The following is a 26,928-nucleotide window of genomic DNA, read 5'->3' on the forward strand; positions in this document are numbered from 1 at the left end:
TGGGTGTGTTTTCTTATAGCAAAGCCACATCGGGCTATCTGCTGAGTCCATCTAGTGCAGTTAGGACTCTCAAATGTTGTGTATGTCTATGCATTTGTCATAGAAAAAATTAATCTGCTATGAAAATGTGTTATTCTTTGGAAGTGGATAGAGAATACCTTCTGGTTGGAGATGATGACTTGGTGAACATCTTTCCAACCTTTGTATGCATTTCCTTACATGAAATTAGAGATATCTGAAACAGAATTTTCATTATTACTAGGTTTCTCAGCTCCAACCTATATTAGCAGCATCTGTAATTTGTTTTTATATTAATTCATTTATTTATTTTTCTTTGGTGGCTGCTTGGATCTTTCTTTGGTTAGTTGTGTGATTTTGTGATTCACTGAAAGTTTTCAATATGGACAAGAGACACTACTGCTTCTGAAATATGTCCTTTCTGAGCTGTTCCCCTGAGAATCTTTCCCTACAGGAGTAGAACATGGTGTTACTTATACCTGATTTTGCCACCACCAACAACCCATTGTTGGCTCCATAGGTTCAATACGCTATTAACTACCAACAAAACCGAACCCTTTGCTTGAATTCATAGGTTATGAGCAAAGAAGTACCTTGCTGAAAAGAATGTCTTTATAAATTTCCTTTGTGTTCAGTCTTTTTATGAGACTGTTATTCTCCATTCATTCTCCCTCAAATCCAGTTCTGGAAATTACCTTATGGTTCTGGATTCTACTCAAACTCTCCTTGGGTACATATTTCTTGCAGTCTAGATTATTATCTGGACTATTAACTTGTACGCCACCTGCTAGTACAGCGGTAAATCTACGGATTTAAAATGCTAAAATCAGGCGTTCAACTCCCCTTGGTGGGCTCAATAGATAACCCAATGTGGCTTTGCTGTAAGGAAACAAACAAACAAAATAACCTGTATTTTTATATTTTTGGTTTCTTTTTGTGCTCTTTGCTTCCTATCTCCTTGAGAGTGTATTCTGGCTTTCAGTATTTCAAAGGGAAGTTTGTGTGATTTTAATTTACATTGTTATCATTAAAATGGCACTTACCTTCAGAATGCCTTTTCTCACACATCCCAAAAACTGAAATTTCATAACAGCTGCAATTTTTAACAAAATGTAAATTCTGACAGGAAAGCAAATCTTATATTAGACACTTTGATGCATGTAAAATTAGTGACATGAAAGAGTGGAGGTTTGTAGGTAAGGGACACCTGCTCTGCATTGTATAAAAGACATTTGAAAATGCTGTTTTATTAACAGCATTAGTTCTTCATACTCAACAAAAAACTTCCAGTATTTCAGAAGTAAATGTCTATTTGAAATTCATTTTAATTCTGGAAGTTTATAAATTAACAAATGATAATCTTCATTTACAGCTTTTTATCTATTTGCACACATAGTTAAAAGTCTTACTTATTAAATTAACTTGTTTTCTTATTGTCAGATTATTACAATATATGTATCTTTCAGTAATACTATTTATTGTTCAAAACTGAAACATACTGATCATTATATTTTCTCAGGAAGGTCAGCAATACTTAAGAAGGGGATACTGGGGTGATGTTGTTTCTAGTCCATACCTTGCCTTTGGCATTGAATGTGAAGATAAAGAATACTTAAAAAAATTCAACAACATTCACTGCAAGGTAATCTGAGGTTTAGTTTGTGTTTGTTTTTCTTGTATTTATTAGTATTTCATCATTAAGTGTTAGGTTTTTATTATTTACATGGAGAATTGAAAAAGAAATAATCTTTGAGTTCTACAGTCTGCAAGAACTCATCTTAAGCAGATATAACTAGTATTTCTTTTGATCATGAAAAGTGTTTTCTTCTTTTGATAGACTGCACAGGAGATATCAACAAGGAATGTAACAGCTATAATGTATGAGCTAAAATATTCTAGATCATATAAGAACTGCACTGATAACATTTTTGAAGAAGGAGAGGAAAATCATGAGGGTATGTTTACTACTACAATCTAAAATATTTAACATTATGTTATATTGAGGAAATTTCTTTTCACTTATACCCATTCATGAAATTGTTAATATTCTGTCAGAAAGATTCAACCATAAATTTCGTTGGAACTCTACAATGTAATGGGCTTTAAAATTTTCACTAAATATTCACATACATTATGACTTTCATCGAGATTTAATATTATTTCTACATTGAATAAGTTAAGATATTCACAAATGCAGATATTTTTCTCTTCTAAATGTAGGCCTTTTAAACAAATGTAATTGAAAAAAATGTTGTTACTACTGCACAATGAAGTCTTTCAGTTTTTCAATGGTATAACAACAACAATGCTAACACACTGGATAACAAACTACTGTAAAGAATTTATCTTGAATTAAAAAAACATAAATCAGTTCTTGGTAGTTCTGGTAAATGAACCAGAACCTGAAGGATGTATTTTGAAAAGAGAATGATTTTGGTCTGATTATTGATAAAAGTTAGAAACCTTTCTTTGATTGTTCAGATTTCATTAAAGAACAACAGCATTCTGGAATATTCTAATAGAAATTTTGAACTCAAGAGCATTTTTTTCTCTATTTGTAAAAGTTGGGTGACCACATTAATGTGCCAATTTATTAATATCTAGTCTTTTCCCTCAGTCATTTGTTTCAAATACTATTCATTTACATAAACATATTTGACTGGTCATGATATGTGTTAGGTGTATTTGCTTGAGTTCTGTAAGTGTAGAGATAGTCTTATCATGGTTATTCTACAAAAGAGTTGTAAAAGCAAGGATCTGATTTTGAAAGGGGCATGTTATCATAGCAGGTGCCTGTATAGCAGGAACATCCTTATTGAATATTATCTTTAACTAACTGATTTTTATAGAATTCACTACCTCCGAAACTAACTTTATGTTCAATAATCAAACTACCTACAAATAAATAGCCTAAGTTTGGGAAATCCTGTGTCACCAGTTTGGCCAAAATTTTCATGACACAAATTGAATCTCAAGTGACCAATTCATCCTTACACAAACCAGATATGTTGATGATATAATTGCTGGATTCACATCTACAGACCACACACTTAGTTTTTTTAACTACATTAACTCGCTACACCCCAATATTAAGTTCACCTGTGAACAGGAAAAAACTAACCAAATAGCATTTCTTAATCTCAAGATCACAAGAACCAATAAATAATTCAAAATAAAAATCCTTGGAAAAAATCACACATTTTAGATTATACATTCCCTGAGAATGAAACAAAACAAAAACCCAACATATTAAGGAACTAAATAAACACAGCCATAAAACTATGCTCAACTGATAAAATTAAGGATGAGATCAAGAAAATAAAACAACACTTCACCAACATCAACAAATTTCTTCCAAAAACTATTTAAAAAATTATATGCACACACCTAGATCAACAAGACAGTCAACAACAAACAAACACTAATAAATTCCAAGAAACAACACACAAAACAAAACATTACACTGCTGCATACCATATATTCCTGACATCAGCAAAAAATAACCATCATTTGGAAAACACTTACAACAAAACACAACAATTCAGTAAGCACGAAATTTATTCAAAAACTATGTACAAAACTAAAGTCCATACTATGTAAAAACTACACTGACAAACTCAACACCAACATCATTTATAAAATACAATGCAACAACTGCTACAACTTTTATATTTGAGAAATGAGCAGAGAAACAGAAATCAGATTCAAAGAACACAAAAAAACACCTTTACACATTTTTTAACACTGCAAGTCAAATAAACACAATGTAACCATAGAAAACACCCAGATACTAAGTAGGGAAACAAATATAAAAAAATGCAAATTTAAAAAAAGCTCTACTTGTACAACAACACAAACTAAAGTTAAACCAATATAAAGGAACACCTTTATACCTATACTAATTAATAACCTAACATTTAACAACAGCACCCCCAGCAATCCCGTACCTGTTTACATTCTCGCCCCTAAAACATGCACCTGGCAACAGTCAGTTGCAAATTCTCTTTGTTAACCTGAATATGACCTAAGAAGATCAAAACATTGTTCTGTACTTTGTTTTTATTAATGTTTTAATATCCATACCAGCCATCTTGAGAATATGAGGGATAAAGTGTTGTTTTCAGTGTTACCATAATGCTACATTTCTACTATGTTGGACAAATATATATGCAAAAACGGCTCGTTTGGTTTGAGAAAATATTTTACATAGAAGAGCGAACAACGTTTCGACCTTCTTCTGTCATCGTCAGGTTCACAAAGAAAGAGGTAACTGATCGGAAGCTGACCACATGTTTGAAAGGGGTTGTGCAACTGAGTGTCAGAATGTAGAGGGCGGTGTTAGATGTTTGAATATATAATTTTATTTATTTTATTATATTGATATAGGTATAAAGGCATTCCTTTATATTGGTTTATTTTGGGTTTAAGTTGTTGTATAAGTAAGGCTTCTTTAATTTTGCGTTTGTTTATGTTTGTTTCTTTATTTAGTATTTGAGTGTTTTCTATTGTTATGTTGTGTTTATTTGACTTGCAGTGTTCGAAAACGTGTGAAGGTGACTTTTTGACTAACCTCATAATTAACAGATCCGACCGACGAGATACATTTACTTAACAAAGGACTCAACTTCGTAATAGCACATAGGTACATTCCAACCATAGAAATCAAAACATGTTTAGAATACATGTGATTTTATACTTGTGATACTTTCTACAGAAAACAAAAACAAAGAAACAACAAAAACAACCAATAGAAAGAAGATAACTTAGATAATTTTATTGACATCCAACAACCAAACTTCCCAGGTAAAATTACAAATTTATATTTTCCAGAAACACCTAAAAACAACATCTTAAACGATTTTTTCAAAGACTTTTCTCACAAAACCATCAACATAATTTCACAAAACAGAAAACTAAAAAACAACCTTACAAAAAGAGACATTAGTTCCATTAAAAACCTAAAACAAGACAAAAACATAAAAATTCTAAAAGCAGATAAAGGTAACACTATAGTCATAATGAACACGAATGAATACATCCAAAAAATTAAGAACATCCTATCAGACACGAATAAATTTAAACCAATACACACAAATCCAACAAAGACACGAGACACAACTGAACAAATTACTACTACAAATGAAAAAAGCCAACACAATTTCACAAACACTTTATTCCTACCTACGTAAAACCGACTCACGCACACCACAAATATACGGCATCCCCAAACCTCATAAACCAGATTGTCCATTACGACCAATAATGTCCACATATGAATCGTTTAATTACAATCTTGGTAAATACATAGCATGGGCATTCTCCAAATATGTAACATTGGCCAGCTCATTCATCAAAGACTCTTTTAATTTTAAGTCTAATCCAAATCAACTTAACCATAAAGCCTTAATGGCCAGTTTCGATGTTATATCCCTCTTTACAGAAGTTCCAACCACTGAAGCCTGCAAGATAGGCTTATAACTCTATATCGAGACCCTAACCCAACTACAGACATTCCCAGTAACCAATTAGCAACCCTCATAGAATTCACCACGATAAAGACAAACTTCATGTTCAACAACCAAAACTATATACAAACAAATGGCCTAAGCATGGGCAACCCAGTATCACCAGTTCTAGCCAATATTTTTATGACACAAGTTGAAACACAAGCAATTAATACAGCATTACATCCACCACTATACTGGTACAGATATGTAGATGACACGGTTGCGGGATTCAAATCTACAGAACACATACTTAATTTTTTCAATCACATTATCTCTATACATCCCAACATTAACTTCACATGTGAACAGGAAGAAAGCAATCAAATATCATTTCTTAACCTCAAAATCACAAGAACCGACACACAATTCAAAACAGAAATCCACCGAAAAATCACCCATACTGGACTATACATTCCTTAGGACTCAGCACATGAAACAAAACAAAAACTCAACATACTAAGAAACCAAATAAACACAGCCATAAAACACTGCTCACCAGATAAAATTAACGATGAATTAGAAAAAATAAAACAATACTTCATCAACATCAATAAGTTTCCTCCACAAACCGTAAAAAACATTATACGCACACACCTAGACAGAAAGCAAAATCAACCAACAAAAGTAAATATATCTCACGAATCAAAAAATCACGAAACCATATACTGCTGTATATCATATATTCCTGACATCAGCAGACAAATAACCAACATTTGGCAAAAACTAGTAACAAAATATGACATTCCAGTTAATACCAAATTTATTCAAAAATCAGGCACAAAACTGAGGTCTATACTATGTAAAAACTACACTGACAAACACCACACCAACATTATTTATAAAATACAATGTGATAACTGCCACGACTTCTATATTGGAGAAACAAGTAGAAAAATGGAAATCAGATTCAAAGAACATAAAAAGTCACCTTCACACATTTTCGAACACTGCAAGTCAAATAAACACAACATAACCATAGAAAACACTCAAATACTAAATAAAGAAACAAACATAAACAAACGCAAAATTAAAGAAGCCTTACTTATACAACAACTTAAACCCAAAATAAACCAATATAAAGGAACGCCTTTATACCTATATCAATATAATAAAATAAATAAAATTATATATTCAAACATCTAACACTGCCCTCTACACTCTGACACTCAGTTGCACAACCCCTTTCAAACATGTGGTCAGCTTCCGGTCAGTTACCTCTTTCTTTGTGAACCTGACGATGACAGAAGAAGGTCGAAACGTTGTTCGTTCTTCTATGTAAAATATTTTCTCAACCCAAACGAGCCATTTTTGCATATATATTTCTCTACAAGTGGGTTTTCTCGACATCACTGATTATGTTGGACAAATAATTTCCAAAGTGGTAATACAATCATCTACATGCTTGTTTTATCTGACGTTGATTCAAATAGCATATCAGTGACTTCCAATACAATATCTAGCCTCCTTTCACAAAAAGCTCTTTTGTCCTTTATTGACACAGCTATTTGCTTGCCACTTACCCTAATATATGTTAACATGAGCAATCTGCACACTAACATGCAAATGATTATGCAGCATGTTTCTTTATACCTGAAACTATGGTTGCTTAAGAGAGTAATACTGCACACTTAGTACCCTTTCTTCTGTATTCCATATTTATTATCATTCCAATTTTTTGCCTGGTCAGGATTTTTTTATGGTAAATGTTATGAACTATTCACTTCCATTTCTGTTTGTTAATTTCTTGGTATCTTAACCTCTTTTGTGACCTTGGATTTGCCTGACATATTGTTCTGTTTCTCCTGATGTTTTTTCATCTTACTTCTCATAAGATCTGTTACATTACCTTCCTTTGGAAGACATCATCAGTGTCAGTCTGTAGACAACTCTGCATTATTTTACATCTCACTATCTTCTGTTTCTTTGTGAGTAGTAAGATGTCCATTCAATTTATTTTTCTTGCAGGAGCTTTTCTTTCATATTTGGTTCCCACTCTGTGGTAGTTGTTGCCTGACCAGGTATACTTAGTTTTAAATCTGCACTGTAAGACTGGCGCTCATATAACGTGTCAAAAAATCCATGGCAATGAGGGTCTTTCTACATTGGACCTGATGTCCCATTCCAGATGCTGCTAGATGTCTGGTTAATCGACTTTGTCAACATGTTCTCTCTGGACTGTACATTCATGGGCTAATACAAGTCAAGCAGACATAGATAATTACCCAAACCTGATTTTGTCAACATGTTCTCTCTGGGTTTTTTTTCCATATACATTGTTATATCACATAACCAGGTCATATTACACCTACTGTTGAGGGTTCTGGACTGTACATTCATGGGCTAATACAAGTCAAGCAGACATAGATAATTACCCAAACCTGATGTACAATTTCAATTGTTACCAGGTGTTGGTTCATCAGTTCTATCAGTGTGATTGCTCTGCTCTTCAAAATTGGGCATCACAGTCACCCATTGCACTGTTTCTTGTGCTGCAGTCTTCTAGATTCTCAAATACACTCTTTCCCACTTTCTTATAGTGGTGTATGAGAGTCGTTATCACTTACCAGTTCTTAACCATTAGGGTGTTGGATTATGGAAACCTGTTCTCCTAAGAGTACACAATAACATCCAGCTGATAGTAGGGTTGTAATATTCTGCCACTATAGATAGCATGATGTCCTTCCTACTGTAGACCAGATGTTCTATTCCAAATGCTACCAACTGTTAGTTATAGTTAAATTCCTATTTATGGTCTGTTGTGCCCCAGCCACTACATACCTATGGATCACTTTAATTCTGTAATTGTTCATGAAGTCCATCCTTTGTTTTTGCCCTTTTTTGTGGTACATTACTAATAGGTGAAAAGTATACCTGGCTCAAAAGTGGTGTTGTCTCTATCAGGTGTGTTTTTCATTTTGGTGCTTTCTGAAGGAGTATCATCTTATCACTAGCCTTGCACCTGTTCAATGTGGAATTCTAGCTTTTTGTGACAGGAGGTAAAATATCATTTTGGAAGCTGATATTTATTTCGAAACTAAAAAGGTATTTCTCATAGATATGTAAATCTTCTCACATTTCACACCTGTCCTCACCACTTATGGTATGGTTTGGTTTTATGTGACCAATCTCAAAGTGGGTAACAGCTACAAAAGGGCACTTGTTACATATGGAGTAGTGTTGTATTCCTGTTGGTTGAGGGTAACTGTATATTCATTTACATGTTACTATGCAGATATGTCACATTAACATACATGAGAATGATTGAAAGTATCAAGTCTAGTGGCAAGCAAAAATTATGTTGACAGAGAGCAATATGACCTGAAAAAAGCTTCGTATGTGAAGAGGTAGATATCTGTCAGGAATAGATTTTCAGTTTAGTAAAATGTTCACATTAACTTCAGGAATTATTCATGGCCAATACAATCACCAGATTGTTAATCTGACTGGATATTTTTGGGTTAAAATGAAACAGGACATTTTCTGACACTTTCTGTTGTAATCTAAACCTATTATTAAGTGAAAGTTACAGTACATTGGCCATTTACTGTAGAACAATGAGTTTTGGGAGGTGGTAACTAAAAAGTCTGTTGTTTTTGTAATCTTCCACGTTATTTATGAATTATTACACCATAAAGAAATATGCAGATACATTTGTATCGTTTTGAAACAGTCAGTTCTTTATAGTAAAGAGTATAGGCTGATGGTTGGATGCTTGTAACTATATTGCATTTTTCTAGAAGTTTTTAAAATGCTGGTGGAAGATCTGAACTGTCTTGTGATTTTTCTTTGTTATATTATAACATTCTCCAAAGATGACTGTATGCATGCAATGTATATGTTGAACAGTTTTCTAAAATGTTAAGCTGTTTAAAGATGATTTAAGATTAGTAATTCAAACGTTTGTACATCAGAAAAGATCTAAATTCTAATTTTTATATTACTTCTCACTCTTAATATATTAAAATAAACTATTGACATTTTATATTATACTGCATTCAGTTATTAAAACATTTTCTGAATAATCTTTTCCAATGTTGATTTCAATTGTTTATAGATTTTTAGTATACTGATTAGGTTATAAATGTGTAGAGCCAATGCTTCTGTTTTATTTTGTTCTTGACTCACAATCTGTGAGTCAGGATTTTTAATCCCATCACTAAACATATCTACCCTTTCCTTATGAGGGTGTTATAATAGTCATTCCCACTTTTAGTTAGTAAAGGAATAGCCAAAGTGTTGGTGGTTAACTGTGCTAACTAGCTACTTTTCTTCTAGTCTGTAACTTCAAAATTAGGGATGGCTAGCGTAGGTAGGAGCTTTATGCAGAATTCAAAACCAAACTGATCTTTTCTTCAGGTTCTTTGTTGACAGTATTATTGTATTTCATGACTATAGACATTGATTTTTCCAGAGGGTGAGAAGCTTTATTTTAGCATTATAATTTTACCTGTTGTCCATACATAAACTCACATCTCTTGACAGGAATTGTTCATCTTCTTGGCTTATTTACCCACTTTATCACAGCAGTGGCAGCTTACAGTTCAGTAATGAATTTTGACTTGGCACTATTATTCTGATTACATATTGGTGATATTATTCCTTTGTTTTGTTTTTAATGTACTACGTGATTATGTATGAAAGGTTAGACTTAAGCACTTAATGGTGTTCAACTGTTTAATTAAAGTGACAAGTAAGTGACTTTTTTTTGGATTTATTACTAAACTCATGAAAAGTATTAGATGTAAGAGTTATTTTAATACTGCATGGAAAAAGAAATCCCATCTTTTGTTAGAGCAAGCAGGAACTGACTCCTTATGTAGTTGGAATTTCAGAATCTTTAAATTAGTACTAAAATTAAGATATTTATTTTTATAGCAATTTAAGCAGAATTTATTTCAGTAATAACATTAGAATACTTTGAATTTTTTAATCAAATATATGTAACATATTACGTATTGTTACTTTAGGGTTTGAGTGTTATTTTTTGCAAAAACCAAAATTAGAGCTGGTTTAATTAGCTGCAGTAATTTAATATTGTACTTTGATCAGTCAGCTGTATCAAAGCCTACTTTTATTCTGACTGCTTTTTTACATTGCAGTCTATTTACTTTATATTAATGTTAATTGCCTTACATATTTGATCATTTAAAACATGATTATATATAAAGTTATATCAATTAAAATAAATTTTTCTTTGTTAAATTTTTCAAATCATGTAGGCTGAAAGCTTGTTTTGAACATCAAAAAAGATACTGTAGTTTTATATGTATATCCATTATTGTTTTCTTTATAACAGCTGATCTTAACATGTTCCAAGTATCATTTCTTCCTGTCAACTTTATTTCTTATCTGAATAGGAAAGCACACTATCAAAAGTTGTTTGATATGGTTTACTTTTCTAATAGGTAAGTTCAGCTGTTTTGTTTATTTAATATATTATGCTTCTTTCTGAAACATTAACAAATCCATGTTATTTTATGTGAAATGTACAAAAATGGTATTGAAACTTTTTACAACAACAGGTTTGCTTGTATAACAAAAAAGATTGAAAGATTTGTCATGCTGACTCAGTCATTCAAACTGAAACATTACTTGAATGCTCTAATCTTAATGATAAAACTGTTTAAAACATACTATATATTTTTGTTCCCTGCTGGAACAGTGGTAAGCTTTTGGATTTACACCATTTAAAATCAGGGGTTACATTAGTGAACAAAGCAGATAGTCTGATGTGGCTTTGTTATAAGAAAAAAACAACAACACACACACATACATATTGTACATTTTGGAAAAATTACAACTTCTACAAAAAAAATATGCAGAAAGAGGATGCACAGAAATTATATAAATGCATACATGTTTTTATAATCTGTTAACAATTAAAAACTAAAGCACTTGCATGTTTCAAATAACCATTAATGAAAGAAGTTTAATAGATGAGATCAGCTCTATATTCTGATAGGAAAACATTTATGGTACATAGGTAATGGGCAAATTTGCTTCTATAATCTACTTCTGGTCATTTTATATAACTTACTTTCAGTGGTAATGAAAAATTCAATTCATACTATTGTACTTTTCAACATCTATGTTTAATACATCTATACAGTTTTAAGAAGAATGTTTTCCACTACAGACAAATACTAATACTGCTTCAGTGATTTCATTTCAAAATAATTATAAGTATAAATGGCAATATTTTTTGAACAATCCAGGTGACAGCAACTTACACTTTGTAATGTTTTAGTTAATAATAAATTTTGATAAAAATTATTTGTATGTACAAATATACAAATACGCTACTTAGCTCAGTTTCACAGATCAATATCAGTTTATATCACTTTATTCTGTGAACCACATGTTCAGATAATTTTTGTGATAGTTTGATTGGATTGTTCATATAGCATTTTACTATTCTCTGAAAAAAACATTTCACAATAATTGCTCAAGGGTACAAGTCAATTAAAGATCCATTACATGACTTGTAAATTAGATGAAAAGATCCATTACATGACTTGTAAATTAGATGAAAAGATCCATTACATGACTTGTAAATTAGATGAAAAGATCCATTACATGACTTGTAAATTAGATGAGCTCTGGCAATGCAGGTATCATTAAATTTTATTTTGTAAATTATTTAATTGATCTTAGAATTTATTAGTGTCAGACAAGTGTTTTCACTCTTTTTATTTATTGTGTATGTTTATTGAGTTGTTTTCAATAATAAGTATAGTAGTTTACTTATTATTCATGGATTTTTTTCAATATTCACATTATTATCTTCTTATTTCATTAAGAGTGGAAATTAAGTTATTTTTTTTATCCATAAATTCTTGTGAACTTACAAAAATATGTTTATATTTTATGTTTATATTTATAATAAGTATAGTAGTTTACTTATTATTCATGGATTTTTTTATTCAATATTCACATTATTATCTTCTTATTTCATTAAGAGTGGAAATTAAGTTATTTTTTTTATCCATAAATTCTTGTGAACTTACAAAAGTATGTTTATATTTTTCTTACAGTATGGTTCACCACTTCACTCCAGAATTCTCAACTTTCTTGAAGCCAGGTGCTGTTGTTTTAGTAGAAACAGCCAAGTGAGTTTAAATAAACAAGAGTTATTACAAAATCTAATAACTTCTTTTTTTACAAATAATTAACTGAAGATTGTTTAAAACAGTTTCTGTGATTTATTGTGTCTTTGAATTGATAAAACAAGGGTTTATAAGATGGGAAGTTCACCCATCCTTCAAATTTCTTTATTAATATGTATTATGTTCATCACAAAAATTATCAGAAAATCCGTTTTATTCTTTTTCATAAATTACTTATAAAAATTGTCATATTTCTTATACTGTGTACACAAAGTATCCATATTCCACTTTCAGTCATTGTCCAATTCATAGTAAATATTAACAATGATTGTTGTAATATTCTGAGCACCTTTAGATGTGATTGTTACTTTTTGTGTATTTTCTGTGCCCTTTGAATCCAGAAATCACATTTTGACACTTTTTTGCACAATACTCAACTTTGGCAATACCAAGCTAGTGTAGGTGAATCACTGCTGTCACACTGGATTCAGAAAGTATACCCCTTACTTGAAACGTAGCAGGACTGTCTTTACATGGATAAGACCATTTATTACTTTCAATACTAGCCAACATGTAACAGAATTTGCCTTCAGGTACATATTTTTGAGTGTATGATACCATCTGTTTCAGTTTCAATACACTCAGTGTTAATTGCTGTAGACAGTATTCAAACAACTGTAGAAAGTCAAAACCATATCATCTTTTCAGTCTTAACTCCACATTGATTTTTTTTCCAAACTTCATACTCTGCAATCTTTGTTGAGTTGTTTTTGTTGTTTTTGACCAATTTGAGCATATGTTGTATCACAGCAGAGTATGTCAATAGCAATAACTCACTTTAAAAGGAATCAGCAGTTTTTATACAACACATACCTCCTTTCACACAATAGCTTTTCTTAATCTTCCACTGCCCTCTAATGCATTGAAAAGAAATTTTCTTGCTTGAAGCACTATCCTTTATACCCCAAAAGTTCAAACTACTCATTCAGCATGCATAGAGCATGTGGTAACCCTCCATGAATAGGAGCACAACACACTATCCTAGAACAGGTGGCTTTTTCTATTCTCCTTGATGTGAACCTAACATTCTTGAGGCCTGGCATGGTGAGATTGTTAAGATGCTCAATTTGCAATCTGAGAGTTGCAGCTTTGAATCTCTGTTCCACCTAACATACTTGCCCTTTTAACAGTGGAGGCACAATCAATAATGCTATTTGTTGGTAATGGGTGTGATGAGCAACTACCTTCCTTCTTGCCTTTCGCTGCTAAATTAGAAAAAGCAAACACAAATAGCCCTCGTATAGCTTTGCATGAAATCAAAAACAAGCAAACTTTCTCAATTAGCTAGTATGGGTCAGATAGACCTCTTGCTTGTTTTCAATTTTTTCTTTCATATTTTGGACTTCGTTCATGTTTATTCCTTTTTATACCTAAGTTTTACTTTGCTCATTTTTACATTCTGGTATGTTACTGACTTTAATTATCATTTTTCATACAAATCAATGCTAATCATGAATTTACATATTACTGTAACTATTGCCAACCCTCAGTTGTTAATATATGCATTCTCTCCAGTGTATATTCCATGATTGATGAACTCTCATCTTGGATCCCTTGAATCACCCAATTATCTTTCCTTCATTTTGATCCAACCTTGCTACTAAGCTAGATAAAGACAATACTACAACTGGTATTCCTCTTTCACTTTCTCGTCCAAACCTGTATCTTATTACTGATGCATATCTCAATACCATGAAAATTTCCAGAGTTATTTGTCCAAACCCAGGCTTATTCCAACATTTTAGAGCCTTTAGCTGTTTTGCTAACAATGTCTTGTTTTCTCCATCTTTTGAGAGGGATTATTGGTTATGGTGCATTCTTACAACTACACAGTGATCTCATATATCACCAAACAAGGAAGTACCCAAGTCCAGCTTCCTTTATTTTCAGGCTCTGGAACTCCTTTTCTGGCCCATGTGCACCAGCTAAAGCTCTTGGCTTATCATATTCTTGTTGCTTTGTATCTTATTCTGGATTGGTTATCAAGTCACAAATGGTCATTTCCATGGATTGGTCCCTTAATCCTCTAGTATTTTAGTGATTGTGCTCTGCACATCAGTATTTGCCACCCAGGTAAACAACAAACTGCTGCCCTTCTGATTTCTGGTTACTGATCTTCAGGCTTAAGGGGTAGATGCCTTCAGTCAGGAATGGTAGACCTTCACATTTAGGGCTTTCTCACCTATGTGCCACCTTCCCAAAATAATTACTTTCATCCATAGCACTCTTTGTTGTGTTCTCTTGGTGGCTTTGCTTTAATCACCTCAACCTTGATTCCCTCTCCTGAGGCTTCTGCTGTTGTCATCATCTCTGCCCATCTCCCTGAATTTTCTCTCCTTTGTTTACTTCAGCTGGACATCCTCCACCCACAGTTCCTTCTCTCTGGCTTTATGCATGGCTTTTGTAAGATCCCTTGCTAGGAGACAGCATATGATGCCCTATGTTGCTTCTCTATTTTCCCTCTTGGTCTGATCTTCCACACTGTTAGTTTACCAATGACCTTGAACAACATTTAGTCATTGGTCTTTATGACAATGTTTCAACCACTCCCATCCTCCCATTCCTCACCTTTCCCAGTTCTTCACCTGGCTAATCAATCAGAATCTTTTGGTTTCAACAATTTATGATTATAGAGCAGACTTGTCAAACACATTCCTGGTATAACACTATATATGTACTATGGGCATGGGAAACATCCATTATAAAAAAAGGTCAAACCAATGACAACCTTAAACCAGGACCATTTCTTCCTTCCCAATACATCAGCTGTCTTTGAGAACATTTCTGCCTTTGTACCAATTTCCATTCCTTCCATTTATGATATTTCTTTCAGGTCATATCTGGATCACTTCATATGTCCTATTCAGGTTCTTCAATGTTACATTTCCCATTCCTGCTTGTTTCTTCTCTGGAACCCTTCTGTGTCATATGACCTCTCTTTGCCTTTGTGTAGCTTTGCACAAATTCAAAAAACAAAACAAACAAACTTTCTCTGATGTGACATCCCTCCAGACTCCCCAGTGGTGTTTATTCCTCCTTTCCTTGAGTGGAGTTTGGAAGTCCTTACTACTTCCCAGCCTCTGGGGTTGTGGACATTAGAGGCTTTTTCACAAGTGTAGAATGCACATCTTGACATTATATGCCATGACACTACATTCAGAAGAGAGCAAAGCTGGGAACTCTCTTTCCTTCTACCACCTAGTGGTTTAATCCTGGCTGTGCTGATGTTGGTGGAAGCTGGACCACCCAATGCTGAATCCTCCTCATAATACTGGGTTCAGGTAGATTGAACCTTATTCCTGCTCAACAAAAGGAATTCCACATTTTCCTTATAATACTTGATGCATGATGTTTCTTCCCTTCTCATACAGTTGAGGTTATAATTGTTAGTTTCCTGCTTATAATATCAAGTGATTCAGTTGAGGCTTAACCATTTTCAAAAAGGTACTGCTATAAACACTTTTCTGTACACATCACTGTGTTACATTCAAAATTTAATTAAACACTTTTAGTATCATCATATGTGAATGAGCTTAACACCATAATGTATGTTATGATTCAGATTTTTATACATCTTATTTCAAAAGAAACCTTTAAAAACTACTTAAAACTTTACATATACTGTTATATGACCAACAAGCTATGAAAAGTTTCTACTTTGACACTTCATTATCTTGAATAATATAATGGCAGTTGTGTAAATGTAGATCTAGAATATAAGATGATTACTCAACCTATTGGCACACACCTTTCAGAGATCTCTGGATAAATATAGTTGAAACAAGTAGGAAACCTTGTCAATCCCTGATAACTGCCACACCCATCTTCAACAGATTTGTTTAAACTTTATAACCTACATGTAGATATTGCATATGCATATATACAGTCTTTAGACAAATATTATTTTACATTATAATCTAACAAATATTGTTTTGAAATTTGCACAGAATTTTATCACATATTACATAGAGCTGACTGTAGTATTGTTGGCTGCTTGATCAATTATATCACTTGTGGTTGTTTCTTACTTTATTATGTTATAATTAAAGAAACAGTTACATTGTATGTAGGTCTTACCTTTATATTTTAGTTAATTATGTATTATTTGTGTGTTATAATGCATAACTGAAAGGCTTAAACATTTTTTTTCAATATACATCATATTTTGCTGATGGGTTTTGCATCTCTGCCAAAGACACTGTTATATGCCTCAAAGGCACGGACAACTTGTGTTGAGGTAAATCATATTTAAGTGATAAAGCACAAGAATATGAAAGGAAACATTAAAAATTAACTACATGTAAAGAGGATAAGACCTGAAATTGTGAATTTAACTGAAAGAAAATCTTTAAAATATTCTACAAAACATTAAAAGGTTATACTGTTTGTTTGTTTTTCTGTTTTCTAATTTTAATCATTTCATTGCATTGTTATTGATGATGATAGCTAGAGTTAGTGATGTGGTAGAGAAAATGAAAAATAAAATATAAGCATTTACCTTAAGAACTTTTTATATTCATTTCGGAAGTTTTAGAGATTATGTAAATGAAATATGAAAACTATAATACAAAGAAAAGTATCTTTATATTTAAAATGAAAATCATCTTGCATTTAATTTATTAATAGTTTGAATGCAAGTAACTACAATACATAAGTAACAAATTTTTAATAAAAACACTTAATTAAAATATTACCTTTATTTTTGTACAAAGTAACTATGATTTTTATCAAAGTATTACCAGTTTCTAGAGGATAGAGTAAAAATCTCAATTATCATATGTACTGTTTTGCAAGTGAAATTAAGGACACTTTTTCTGCAAATTACATGAGCCTGGTGTGAAAGGGTTAAACACTTTTCCATAAGCTCAGGTTCAGTTAGTTGGATATCCTGTCTTTTATGGTTAATTTGGAAATTTATCTGGTAGATTCCATTTGCCTGCTTCCTCGTTATAATTTTGGTTTCTTGAAGTGTGGCACTCTGTTTTCTTACAGGAGGGGTTGATGTATATATTAGTAAAGGTCAAATTGGGCTGGCTACTGTACACTGTGTATACTGGATTTGATTGTACATGAGATCCTCCACATATTACCTTGCACACTTCCTACCCTTCCTCCCTACTTCTCATGTTCTTTTGTTTATCATTGGGCCTAATCTCGAAAGTAAGTTTCACATCAAGTAGTGTAGAGGGAGCCAGCTAGTCTAGCAGGGTGTAACATCTATTGGTGGAGGGTTGTCACATGCTGTATGCACACTAAATGAGCAGATCAAAGTTTCGGGGTATAAAAATTAGGACATCAAGGGAGAAAATGTCTTTTCAATGCAGTAGAAGGTAGTGGAAGAATGAGAAATGTTACTGACTGAGAGGAGGTATCTATCTATCAATATTTTGTTTTCAATGTAAAAAAGTGATCATGTTGGTAAAACCATGTGTAATAGCTTCCAGTGTTTATGCAACTATTTATTTTTCTCCTACTCAATACACTTTTTGAAAATCTTTCACAGGTTGAATTCTTTTGCAGGATTCTAAGTATACCCCATTTGTAGAGAGAATGGCACTGGATGTTATGTATTACATAAAGGGAATTCAAGGTACTCCTAAATGTATCTAACAGTTATATTATGTTATTATATCCTGATGCAAGTACTTCTGCATCAATTTGGAATATATGATGAGTAATTGCCACATCATCATTTCTCCTATCAGCAAGATATGTGGTAAGAACTAACACATGCATGTGGATACATGTAAGAATATCGTTAGTTTAACAAGTGAGAGCTGTTGCTATAGAGAGTAATTTTGTACTTGGAATGCATATATATATATATACTCATTTGTCATCTCAAACTAGGATGGCAACACCATTGATCTCTTGCTTAAAGATTTTTGCTAAAGTACAAGTATGGTTAGATATCAGTTCTTGGTGACTGATTTCTACAATCTTGATAGAGAAACAGTCAACTTGTAGAAAGTATTCTCTCAGATAATACAATAGTGTTTTTAATCAGGAGAATCCCCAAATAGAATTAAACAGGTGTTATATAGGTATTACCTAAAGATGCAATATCATTAGTCAAGGCATCAAACTTAGACTTGTTTAATCCAGTCAAGTTTAAGTGTTATTATCAGTTAGTTTGTAAGACTTATCAAAGTCTGTACCAGTTAATCTTTTTTTTAACCCCTGCATTCATGTTTTTCCTAAAATAAATTATATCTATTCTATTACAATTGGTAATGTCTTTCAGCTTTGTATACATCATCTGGCATGTTTTAGGTACAACTTTTATCTGTGTAGGTGTGTTTTATAGCACTGGTTCCATAACTTAACAAATATTTTGCTATTCTTCAACAGGCTTACTCTTATCAATTTCACTGTCATTTGGATAGGAATCATCAAGAACACAATGTTAAGAATAAGTGTACTGTGATATCATTTAATACAAATGATGCAGTTTTTGACAAGAGTTTCTACTCTCTTTGAATGTATTTTCTCTATGCACACTACTGTGATACTGTGTTTTCTCTTTTTCTGTCCAAACTTCATAAGTCATACAACTTATCCATATGTCTTCAACAAGATTGAATCATATTTCATTTAAATTACTTCAATATGTGCCTAATAATGCACTCAGTAAGCTAATTACTTTTCCCTAGTGGGACAGTGGTAAGTTTATGGACTTGCAAAGCTAGAATTTGGGGCTCAACTCCCTGTAGTGGACATAGCAGACAGCATAATGTGACTTTACTCTAAAATCACACACACTATTTAACAAAATTCTGTAGGTAATAATTATAAGTTTCATTGTATTATAAAATTTCCAGTATGTAACCATGCATTAAGCCCATAAAAGCCTAGACTTAGCTTCATTAAAATTGAAACAACTTTCATAGTAAATATTTATATTTTGCCATCACTTGCAAACAAATTCCATCCTATAGATTCTTGTCTGTTTCAACTGTAAAAATGTTATTGTCTTTAAACTTTTGAAAAATGTGAAAAATTAAATCTGATTTAATTCAAAGGTTTTAAAACATAAAGCTTATTTATTTTGACTTAAATTGGTGTATGATCTATGTTTTGATAGAAATCAATAGTAACTACCCTACTGAATTTCAGTTTGTTTGGAAGCAGTAGGATATTTATTACATTATATCTTATTAAATAAATAATTCTGTGAATTGAATATTCTCCATGTTTCTTTGTTTTGTAGTACATTTTCATTTACAACTCATATATTGAAGATGTGAGTACTAAAACTCAAATTTAATGAAAAACACTCAGAAAGCTATTTAATAATTTCACTCATGTTTTTCATTAGAAAGATAATTTTGGTATAACTACCTTCTAGATAAGACAGTACATCTTTTGACATAGTTTTCTCTTCATTGTTTGATAAATAACCTAATTTGTTCAATAATGTTTAAAAAAAAGAGTAGTTTTGTAGATATTTTAATGAGTAGAAATAGATTTTACTTCTGGTGTAAAACATATCCTTCACTCTTCTATATAATTTTACTTCTCAAATTTTTTTCTTTTGAGATAGATTATTCACTATTTTAATTAAGAAGTTTTTATGATTCTTGCCATGTTAACCTCAAATATAAAATTGGCATTTTTACATAACATCCTCCTCTTGACGAAATGCTGACTACTTTTTAATAACCATAGGTTTATATTGGACCTGACATCTGAACAGGAAGCAGAGTATTTGAAGAAAGTTACAAATATGGCTGAAGCTGCAGGATGTGAAGTGAGATTTTTATGTTCTTATTTTTGTTCAGAAAAATTACACTGTAATTTTCAATGTCGGACACATTTACGTAAGAGTTTTGCATTGGATCTCACAAGTTAGAAAATTAGAGATTAAAATTAAAATAAGGATAATTATCATCTTAAAAGTATGTTATTGAACTTATATTGGGTTATTAAAAAAAAGTAGTTAATTATACTGAAGCAGAAACTTGAACTGAAACACACAAGCTATTTAAACATCGAAAATTGTATTGAAACAGTTATAACCTCTTAATAGGGACAGTAAAACAGATTATCTAAGTGTCAAGAAATGAAAATTAAAATTAAATTTTAATTCATTAAATAGAATACAGAAACTGAAACCTAAACTATTTAATAATGCAAGAACAACACTGATACATAGGTTTCAGAAATGCTACTTCCACCTCTTTGCACCATTATTACCTCAAAGTTTTCTTATTGCAATTTTGATTTCCCTTACCATTGGCCCTTTAAGCTTCTTTCAACAGTCTATGCCATCTGAAACAGTAAAAAAAATTCTTGAGGCCCGAGCATTTTTTTCAATTGGTTCAATAGTGACTAAAATTGCTTTTCTTTTTATTGACTTTGATATTCAGTTGTTACCCCTTTAGCTTCCTTGGGTATCACTCTGTGGTGAAGTGTTTTCTACAAACTTATCAAGCTGCAATGAACCATGATGAACTAACAAGTTCTCTGATGATGTTTCCAGATTTATGAATCAGGTGGTTGGTTTCAATCTGTCTACTTTTTCTCCAGTTCAGGTCTTTAAACATGTTGTTTCTTGGACTTCTTTAGAACCTGCCTCACTTATAGACAAATCTGGCCAGTTTTTTCATCTCCAACCTTTGTTTCTGGCACTTCACTACCTAATGAGGGACAGGTGTTTCATCCTTTTTAGCTTTCTATGCTCCTAAAGCAGGTATGTGATATTCTATCTTTTTTACCTGTATATCTTAATATCATTTTGGTTGTTTTACTTTGTGTATTTCTGTTGTTATAACTCTGCATTGTTCCTCATCTTTCATATTGTTCTTGTCTTTCCTATTTCTTATTGAATCAATCTCTTATGTCTTTTCTGCTTTTTTTCTCATTTTTTTACAGCTATCTGATAATTTTTGTATATATTTATCTTTACCATTTTTTTTTTATCTTTGTCCTTCACCTCTTCTGTGAAGTTCTTTTTATGACCTCAACAGCCTTGGTGGAAGACACCTATTGTTTCCATTTCTTCCTCTTCTGTCTTTATTTTGACATAATTTCCTTGTTTTAGGAACACCTGAGTTATATGTTCCTATCTATACCTTTCTTTTATAAATGAAACTTTTATCTTGCCCATTTACTTACAGAATTGGTCTATGGAAGTGCTTCTGGCTCCTTGGAATCCCAGTCCTTGGCTACTTATCTGAAATCTTCTCTTGTTTTCTTGATTTTCTGATTTGCTGGTCCTCTGTTTTCCATCCTCAGAAGTCATGTGAAGCTTTCCATCTCATGTTCCTTGTTCATTTCTGTTCATGCATCCCCCTACTGCATGGCTCACTATCACAACTATTGGTGGTGATTTTTCATTGAAACCAATCCTTGAATCTTGTCCTATCACTGCCAGTCTCTCCCAAATTACCCTCCTGTTTCTGTTTTTTCCTTCTCCAGTGACCCTATAGTTCTACATGTTATTTTTCATTTTCATCATCTCCTCATTCCTACTCCACCTCTTCTTTCTCATCATTCTCTTCCTGCCATTCCTTTGCATCTTAATCATCAGTGGCGCGTGGTATCCTTTATGTTGACTAGGAAACTTTATAACCCCTCTCCCATCCAACTCAGAAATTTTACTCCTTTCTTTTTGTCCTCCCCATACTGCCATGGATTTAACTCTTTCTGGCCAACTTGTCAACTCTAAATCAGTTTCACATTGTTCCTCAAATCTGGTTGGATGATTTCCTCAGTTTGCATTGGGCCCTCTTTCCTATGTTGTTTAACCATATTTGACATTTCACATATTTTCCATCATTTCCATTATTATATTTTTGTCTCAATGTTTCCCATCTTGACAGACATTAGCAGTTTCTTCTTCCACTCTTTTTAAAAGGCCTATTGCCTGGTCTGACTGGTCTAATTTTCCAAGTCTGTTTTGATTCCCACTTAATTTCTTGTCCACATGGAGGTTTTCCACACCTTATGTTTGAGGTAAGCACAATCTTCTCTTCCTTGTGTATTCACAGCATGGTGAGCTTTGATATCCAAAGCTCTTCTCTCTCTCATTTTGGGGAGTCTGTTACCTCCCTAGGAGGCATGATTTCTGTTTATCATGCACACATGTCCTTTTTCATTGGACCCTAGGTCATCATTATAATATGTCCTGTGGTTTCTTATCCATTCTTGTGTCTTTAACTTCCTCTCTACACCTCTGTGTTAATGGTTCAATCACTCCAACATAACTTAGGGTATACCACTCTTCCACTAGTTCAACTTGCATCTTTACATCATTGCTTCTTTTCCTGGTTGGAAGACAGCTCTCAACACCACTCTTGCCTGGAACTGGTTTCTAAAGAACTTTCTGCATATCAACTTTGTGGAGATAATTCTGACTTATTATCCTTGTTTTTTTTGCTCATGTTTGTCTGGTGATCTTATGATGATTCACTTGGACAGTTCCATGGTTGTTACTTTATTCAATCTAAAGAGGCATTTGCTGCTGGGTCCTGTGTTTTGTAGCTCTGGACCTTCTTTCTTGGAAAAAAACATTCTTCATATTCACCATGTCTTTGGGGTTTGAATCTGATGTCAGACTGTTTCTCTCATTTTGATAGGTCTTTCCCACAGTGTGGTCCTTCCATCCTTTGATCTTCTGCTGGATATGTTCTCATTTTAAAACCCCTCTTATTAATGCTTTTCTAACTCACACTTTTAAGATCTTTTCTCAATAGACCTCAGCCATCCATTTTTGATGTCAGAGTGCTGCTCTTTTTCCTTCATGTATGAAAATTTTCAGGTTTCTCTTAAGACTGTGGATTTTCACACAGTATAGCCCATTTTCACTCACTCATTCTCTACTAGCTCAAGTTTGTTTTTTTTAACACCCATAATACCACTATCTGTACTGGTAGTTTTGATCAATTCTTCTTCATATGCTCTGCCAACATTTGTTCCAACTCATAATCATAATATATATGGTGCTCTTTGAGAGGTAAATGTCTGAACAGTTGCAGAATAATTCTTCAAAAGGGAATAAAGTGTCTCAGGTGTCACTTCAACAACATTACCTGGTGGTATAATTTTGAACTGTGTTTACAAAACATCCTGAAACACCACTTTTATATTAGTAAGATCTTTAATGTCGATCTGTATTCACTCTCATGAAGTCCACAGCTCTTATGCATATTTCATTTGATATTTTATGACTTCATCACAGATCTACAGTTCATTTATTGCACAAGCTGTGCTTGTAGAAAACTTATGTAAGACCTGTAAATATAAATAAAAGATTTCATTACTTGAGCTAAAATCTGCAATGATCACTCTGTATATGGATTCAAGCTTTTCTATATGCTGTGAGGAAAAAAATTTTAATATATAGAGTGGTATTTTGTGTTGTAATATATGACACACCATCACATCAAGGCAGTTCTAGCTCTTGTGTATCAAATACAATTTCCTTGTGTCCACATACTTTCACAGACACATGCTATGTAATGCTGACACTGAACCACTCAACAAACCTGAAGGAACAAACAGATAGCAGTTACCTCCTCAATCAGCAGCTAGGTCTGATCAGCTTCACTAGTTTACTATTATAGGCTTGGTAGCATTTATAGCCCCTCATCTTCCAAGCACTTGTTGACTAATTTGACCATTTGAAGAACACAGGGAAAGATATCAGTACAAAACTGATACAACTGTAGTAACCATAGTTCCTGTCTTGCTCTCTTCTTGAAACATTACCTTTCCTCATCTTTATGATTTGCTCAATTCAAGCATTTGGTTTAAGATATCTTAGCTGCTCTAGTGCCACATACTGATGTTAAACTTAGATTAATTACATCATCTGTGAAAATAGCATATTCTGTTCTGGGCTCTAATTATATAAATCAACACACTCAGGAGCTGAGTTTCTGGTGGAGTTACTCCTACAGACTTTGTACAGTCTAGTAGTTTGGTTTAAGTCACCACCTAACAGCAGTTTTAGTTAAAGATATAGCATGCAAGTAGTTTTACACGGTCTCTCTAGACAGTTTCTATTCAGCCTTATTTAACACTATATATTCCTGGTAGACTGCTCATTTGTTTTAGCAATTAAGATCTTATGATCACCATATTTATAAACCTTAAATTCTCTACTAAATGAAAGTATTACAGTGGCTTCCTAGGTGCAGAGTTAATCACGTTTTAGATACTTTATAACATCTTATGCCAGACCACCTAAAATAAGCAGCATAGATTCACCTTTTTATCATGATTCATGGGCTTATAAATAGCTACCGGGCTAAACGTCTTAAACAATCACTAGATCTTTCTTCACTAAACCCTTAAGAAGTAGTGATGAACTTTGTTTCATCTCACTACTTCTTTCACTCATATCAAGAATATCATTTTAATACATAAAGATATTTTATTTATTTACCAGTACATATTTACAAATACTGTTCTATCATGTTTTATTCTTAGGTTGTCAGGTGTCCAGAACCAAAAAAAAACAATTTCATAAAATTTATATTTCATGGAAACAAACCAGAAGACAACAGTGAAAGTTAAGAAGAAAGAAATTTCTTTGAATAACATTTGAAGAGCATTTCTACTTAGTAGTCTACCAAGTTTTGCTACTTATAGTACTCTGTTGTGCTTTAGTAAGCTTGGATTTTTATGTACAAACTTACATATTGAATAAACTGATGTTTCAGTTGTTTTTCCCATTTCTTTGCTGTATTAATAGCTTGTTTTATGTATGCTTTTTTAAAAAACTTTTAATAACCTTTACTGCACTCTTAAAATTTGTTTTAATAAATTTTTTGGTGACAAAATGAAAAATAACTTTAGTTTTCTTCTTCTTTTCTTTTCATTCTTTAAAATATATATATAAAATGAGGATATTATTTCTCATGGTTTCTTTTCTTTTGTAAGACTGACAACCATTGTATATAAATCAATGAGTTGTAGTAAAAAATAGTTATATTTAAGTCAAAATCTTCAATATGATAAAATATAATTAAAATGCATGCAATATCACAACATCTAAAAAAATATAGTTTTTACACTTGCTCATTATATTGAGTTAAATATAAATGGTTCATGTATCATTTAGTACTAAAAATTTAGACTATCAAAAATAGAATGTTGATGAATGTGAAGAAACAAAATATTTTTAATTACATAAAGTATAAGTTGCTTGAAGGTCATAATATTATACACAGGTCATATTTCTTTTTTTTAAAATGAGGATACAGATATATATACAGCATTAATATTTTTATAACTATAAAGTATTCTTAGAATCCATTAGGTCTGCTCTTACATCATATAATGATTTTACTATAGTTAAATAAAATTATGGTTGCTGTAATATTGAATGCTTTCTAACTGACCAGATCAAATAATTATCCATCATTTTAATTTGTTCAGTACATCTGTTTATTTATTTCTCCTTGAACAATATAATTAATTATAACTAAAGTGGTTTTGTTTAACTACATCTGTTGAAGAATAGTAACGTGAAGCAAATCAGGAAACAGAAAATATGTTTTCTGTAATAAACAAATTTTAGATTGTTTCATCACACAGGTGTACTGGTATCATGTAATCCTTGCCAGTATCATTTATTTCAGTTTCTGTAATGTATAAAATGATGTTACTGAGAATAAATTTTAACCTGAAACAAGTTTCAAAACTGGTACTTACTATATATAAGCACCTCATTCATATAATGAATAACTGTTTGTCAGCAAGGTATTATGATCATTCAGAGATACTTTGGATTTTCGTAATAATAATACTAAAAACTTAAATAAACGTTTTCTTTTGATTGGCAAGTCAATTTACAGTATAAATTTCCAGATTATTAATTCCACACAACAAGCAGTTAGCTCAAAAGCTACTTTTGAGGATAATTCTAAACATTTTTGAGAGACTTTAAATTTGACTCTTTCTGTGCCTTTTTCTAGTATAGTGGCTTTAAAGTCCCCCCATGGGACAGTGGTAAGTTTATCAACTCGCAATGGTGGAGACCAAGATTAGATTCCTGGGTGGATGTGGCAATTGGCCCAAAGTTGCTTTGCTCTAACAAAACAACTTTACCTCCCAAAACGTTGTACTAATCCATGGCAATCAACAGTGTTTAAACAACCTATAAAAGCTAAAAGGAAACTACTTTGCATGACATTAAATGCTCTTTAATGAAATATTTATGCTTAAAAGTTGAAAATGAATAATAACTTCCACCTGTATAATTTTTTCAAAGCTTGATTTGGTTTCCT

General features: G+C 32.3%; 1 protein-coding gene across 2 annotated transcripts in view; it reads left to right on the forward strand.

Annotated features, from left to right (window-relative positions):
- Window positions 1–26,312, forward strand: part of Dnaaf3 (Dynein axonemal assembly factor 3) — a 62,761-nt gene extending 36,449 nt beyond the window's left edge. For both annotated transcript variants that reach the window (XM_076453167.1, XM_076453177.1), the window contains 6 exons: window positions 1,538–1,660; window positions 1,856–1,973; window positions 10,822–10,930; window positions 12,560–12,634; window positions 20,360–20,441; window positions 25,127–26,312. In XM_076453167.1, the coding sequence (XP_076309282.1) occupies window positions 1,538–1,660; window positions 1,856–1,973; window positions 10,822–10,930; window positions 12,560–12,634; window positions 20,360–20,441; window positions 25,127–25,213 (594 nt within the window). In that variant the 3' untranslated portion in view covers window positions 25,214–26,312. The remainder of the gene's footprint in view (window positions 1–1,537; window positions 1,661–1,855; window positions 1,974–10,821; window positions 10,931–12,559; window positions 12,635–20,359; window positions 20,442–25,126) is intronic.
- The last annotated feature ends 616 nt before the right edge of the window (window positions 26,313–26,928 follow it).

This window comes from Tachypleus tridentatus, chromosome 1 (genome assembly GCF_004210375.1).
Source record: "Tachypleus tridentatus isolate NWPU-2018 chromosome 1, ASM421037v1, whole genome shotgun sequence".
NCBI classification, from domain to species: Eukaryota; Metazoa; Arthropoda; class Merostomata; order Xiphosura; family Limulidae; genus Tachypleus; species Tachypleus tridentatus.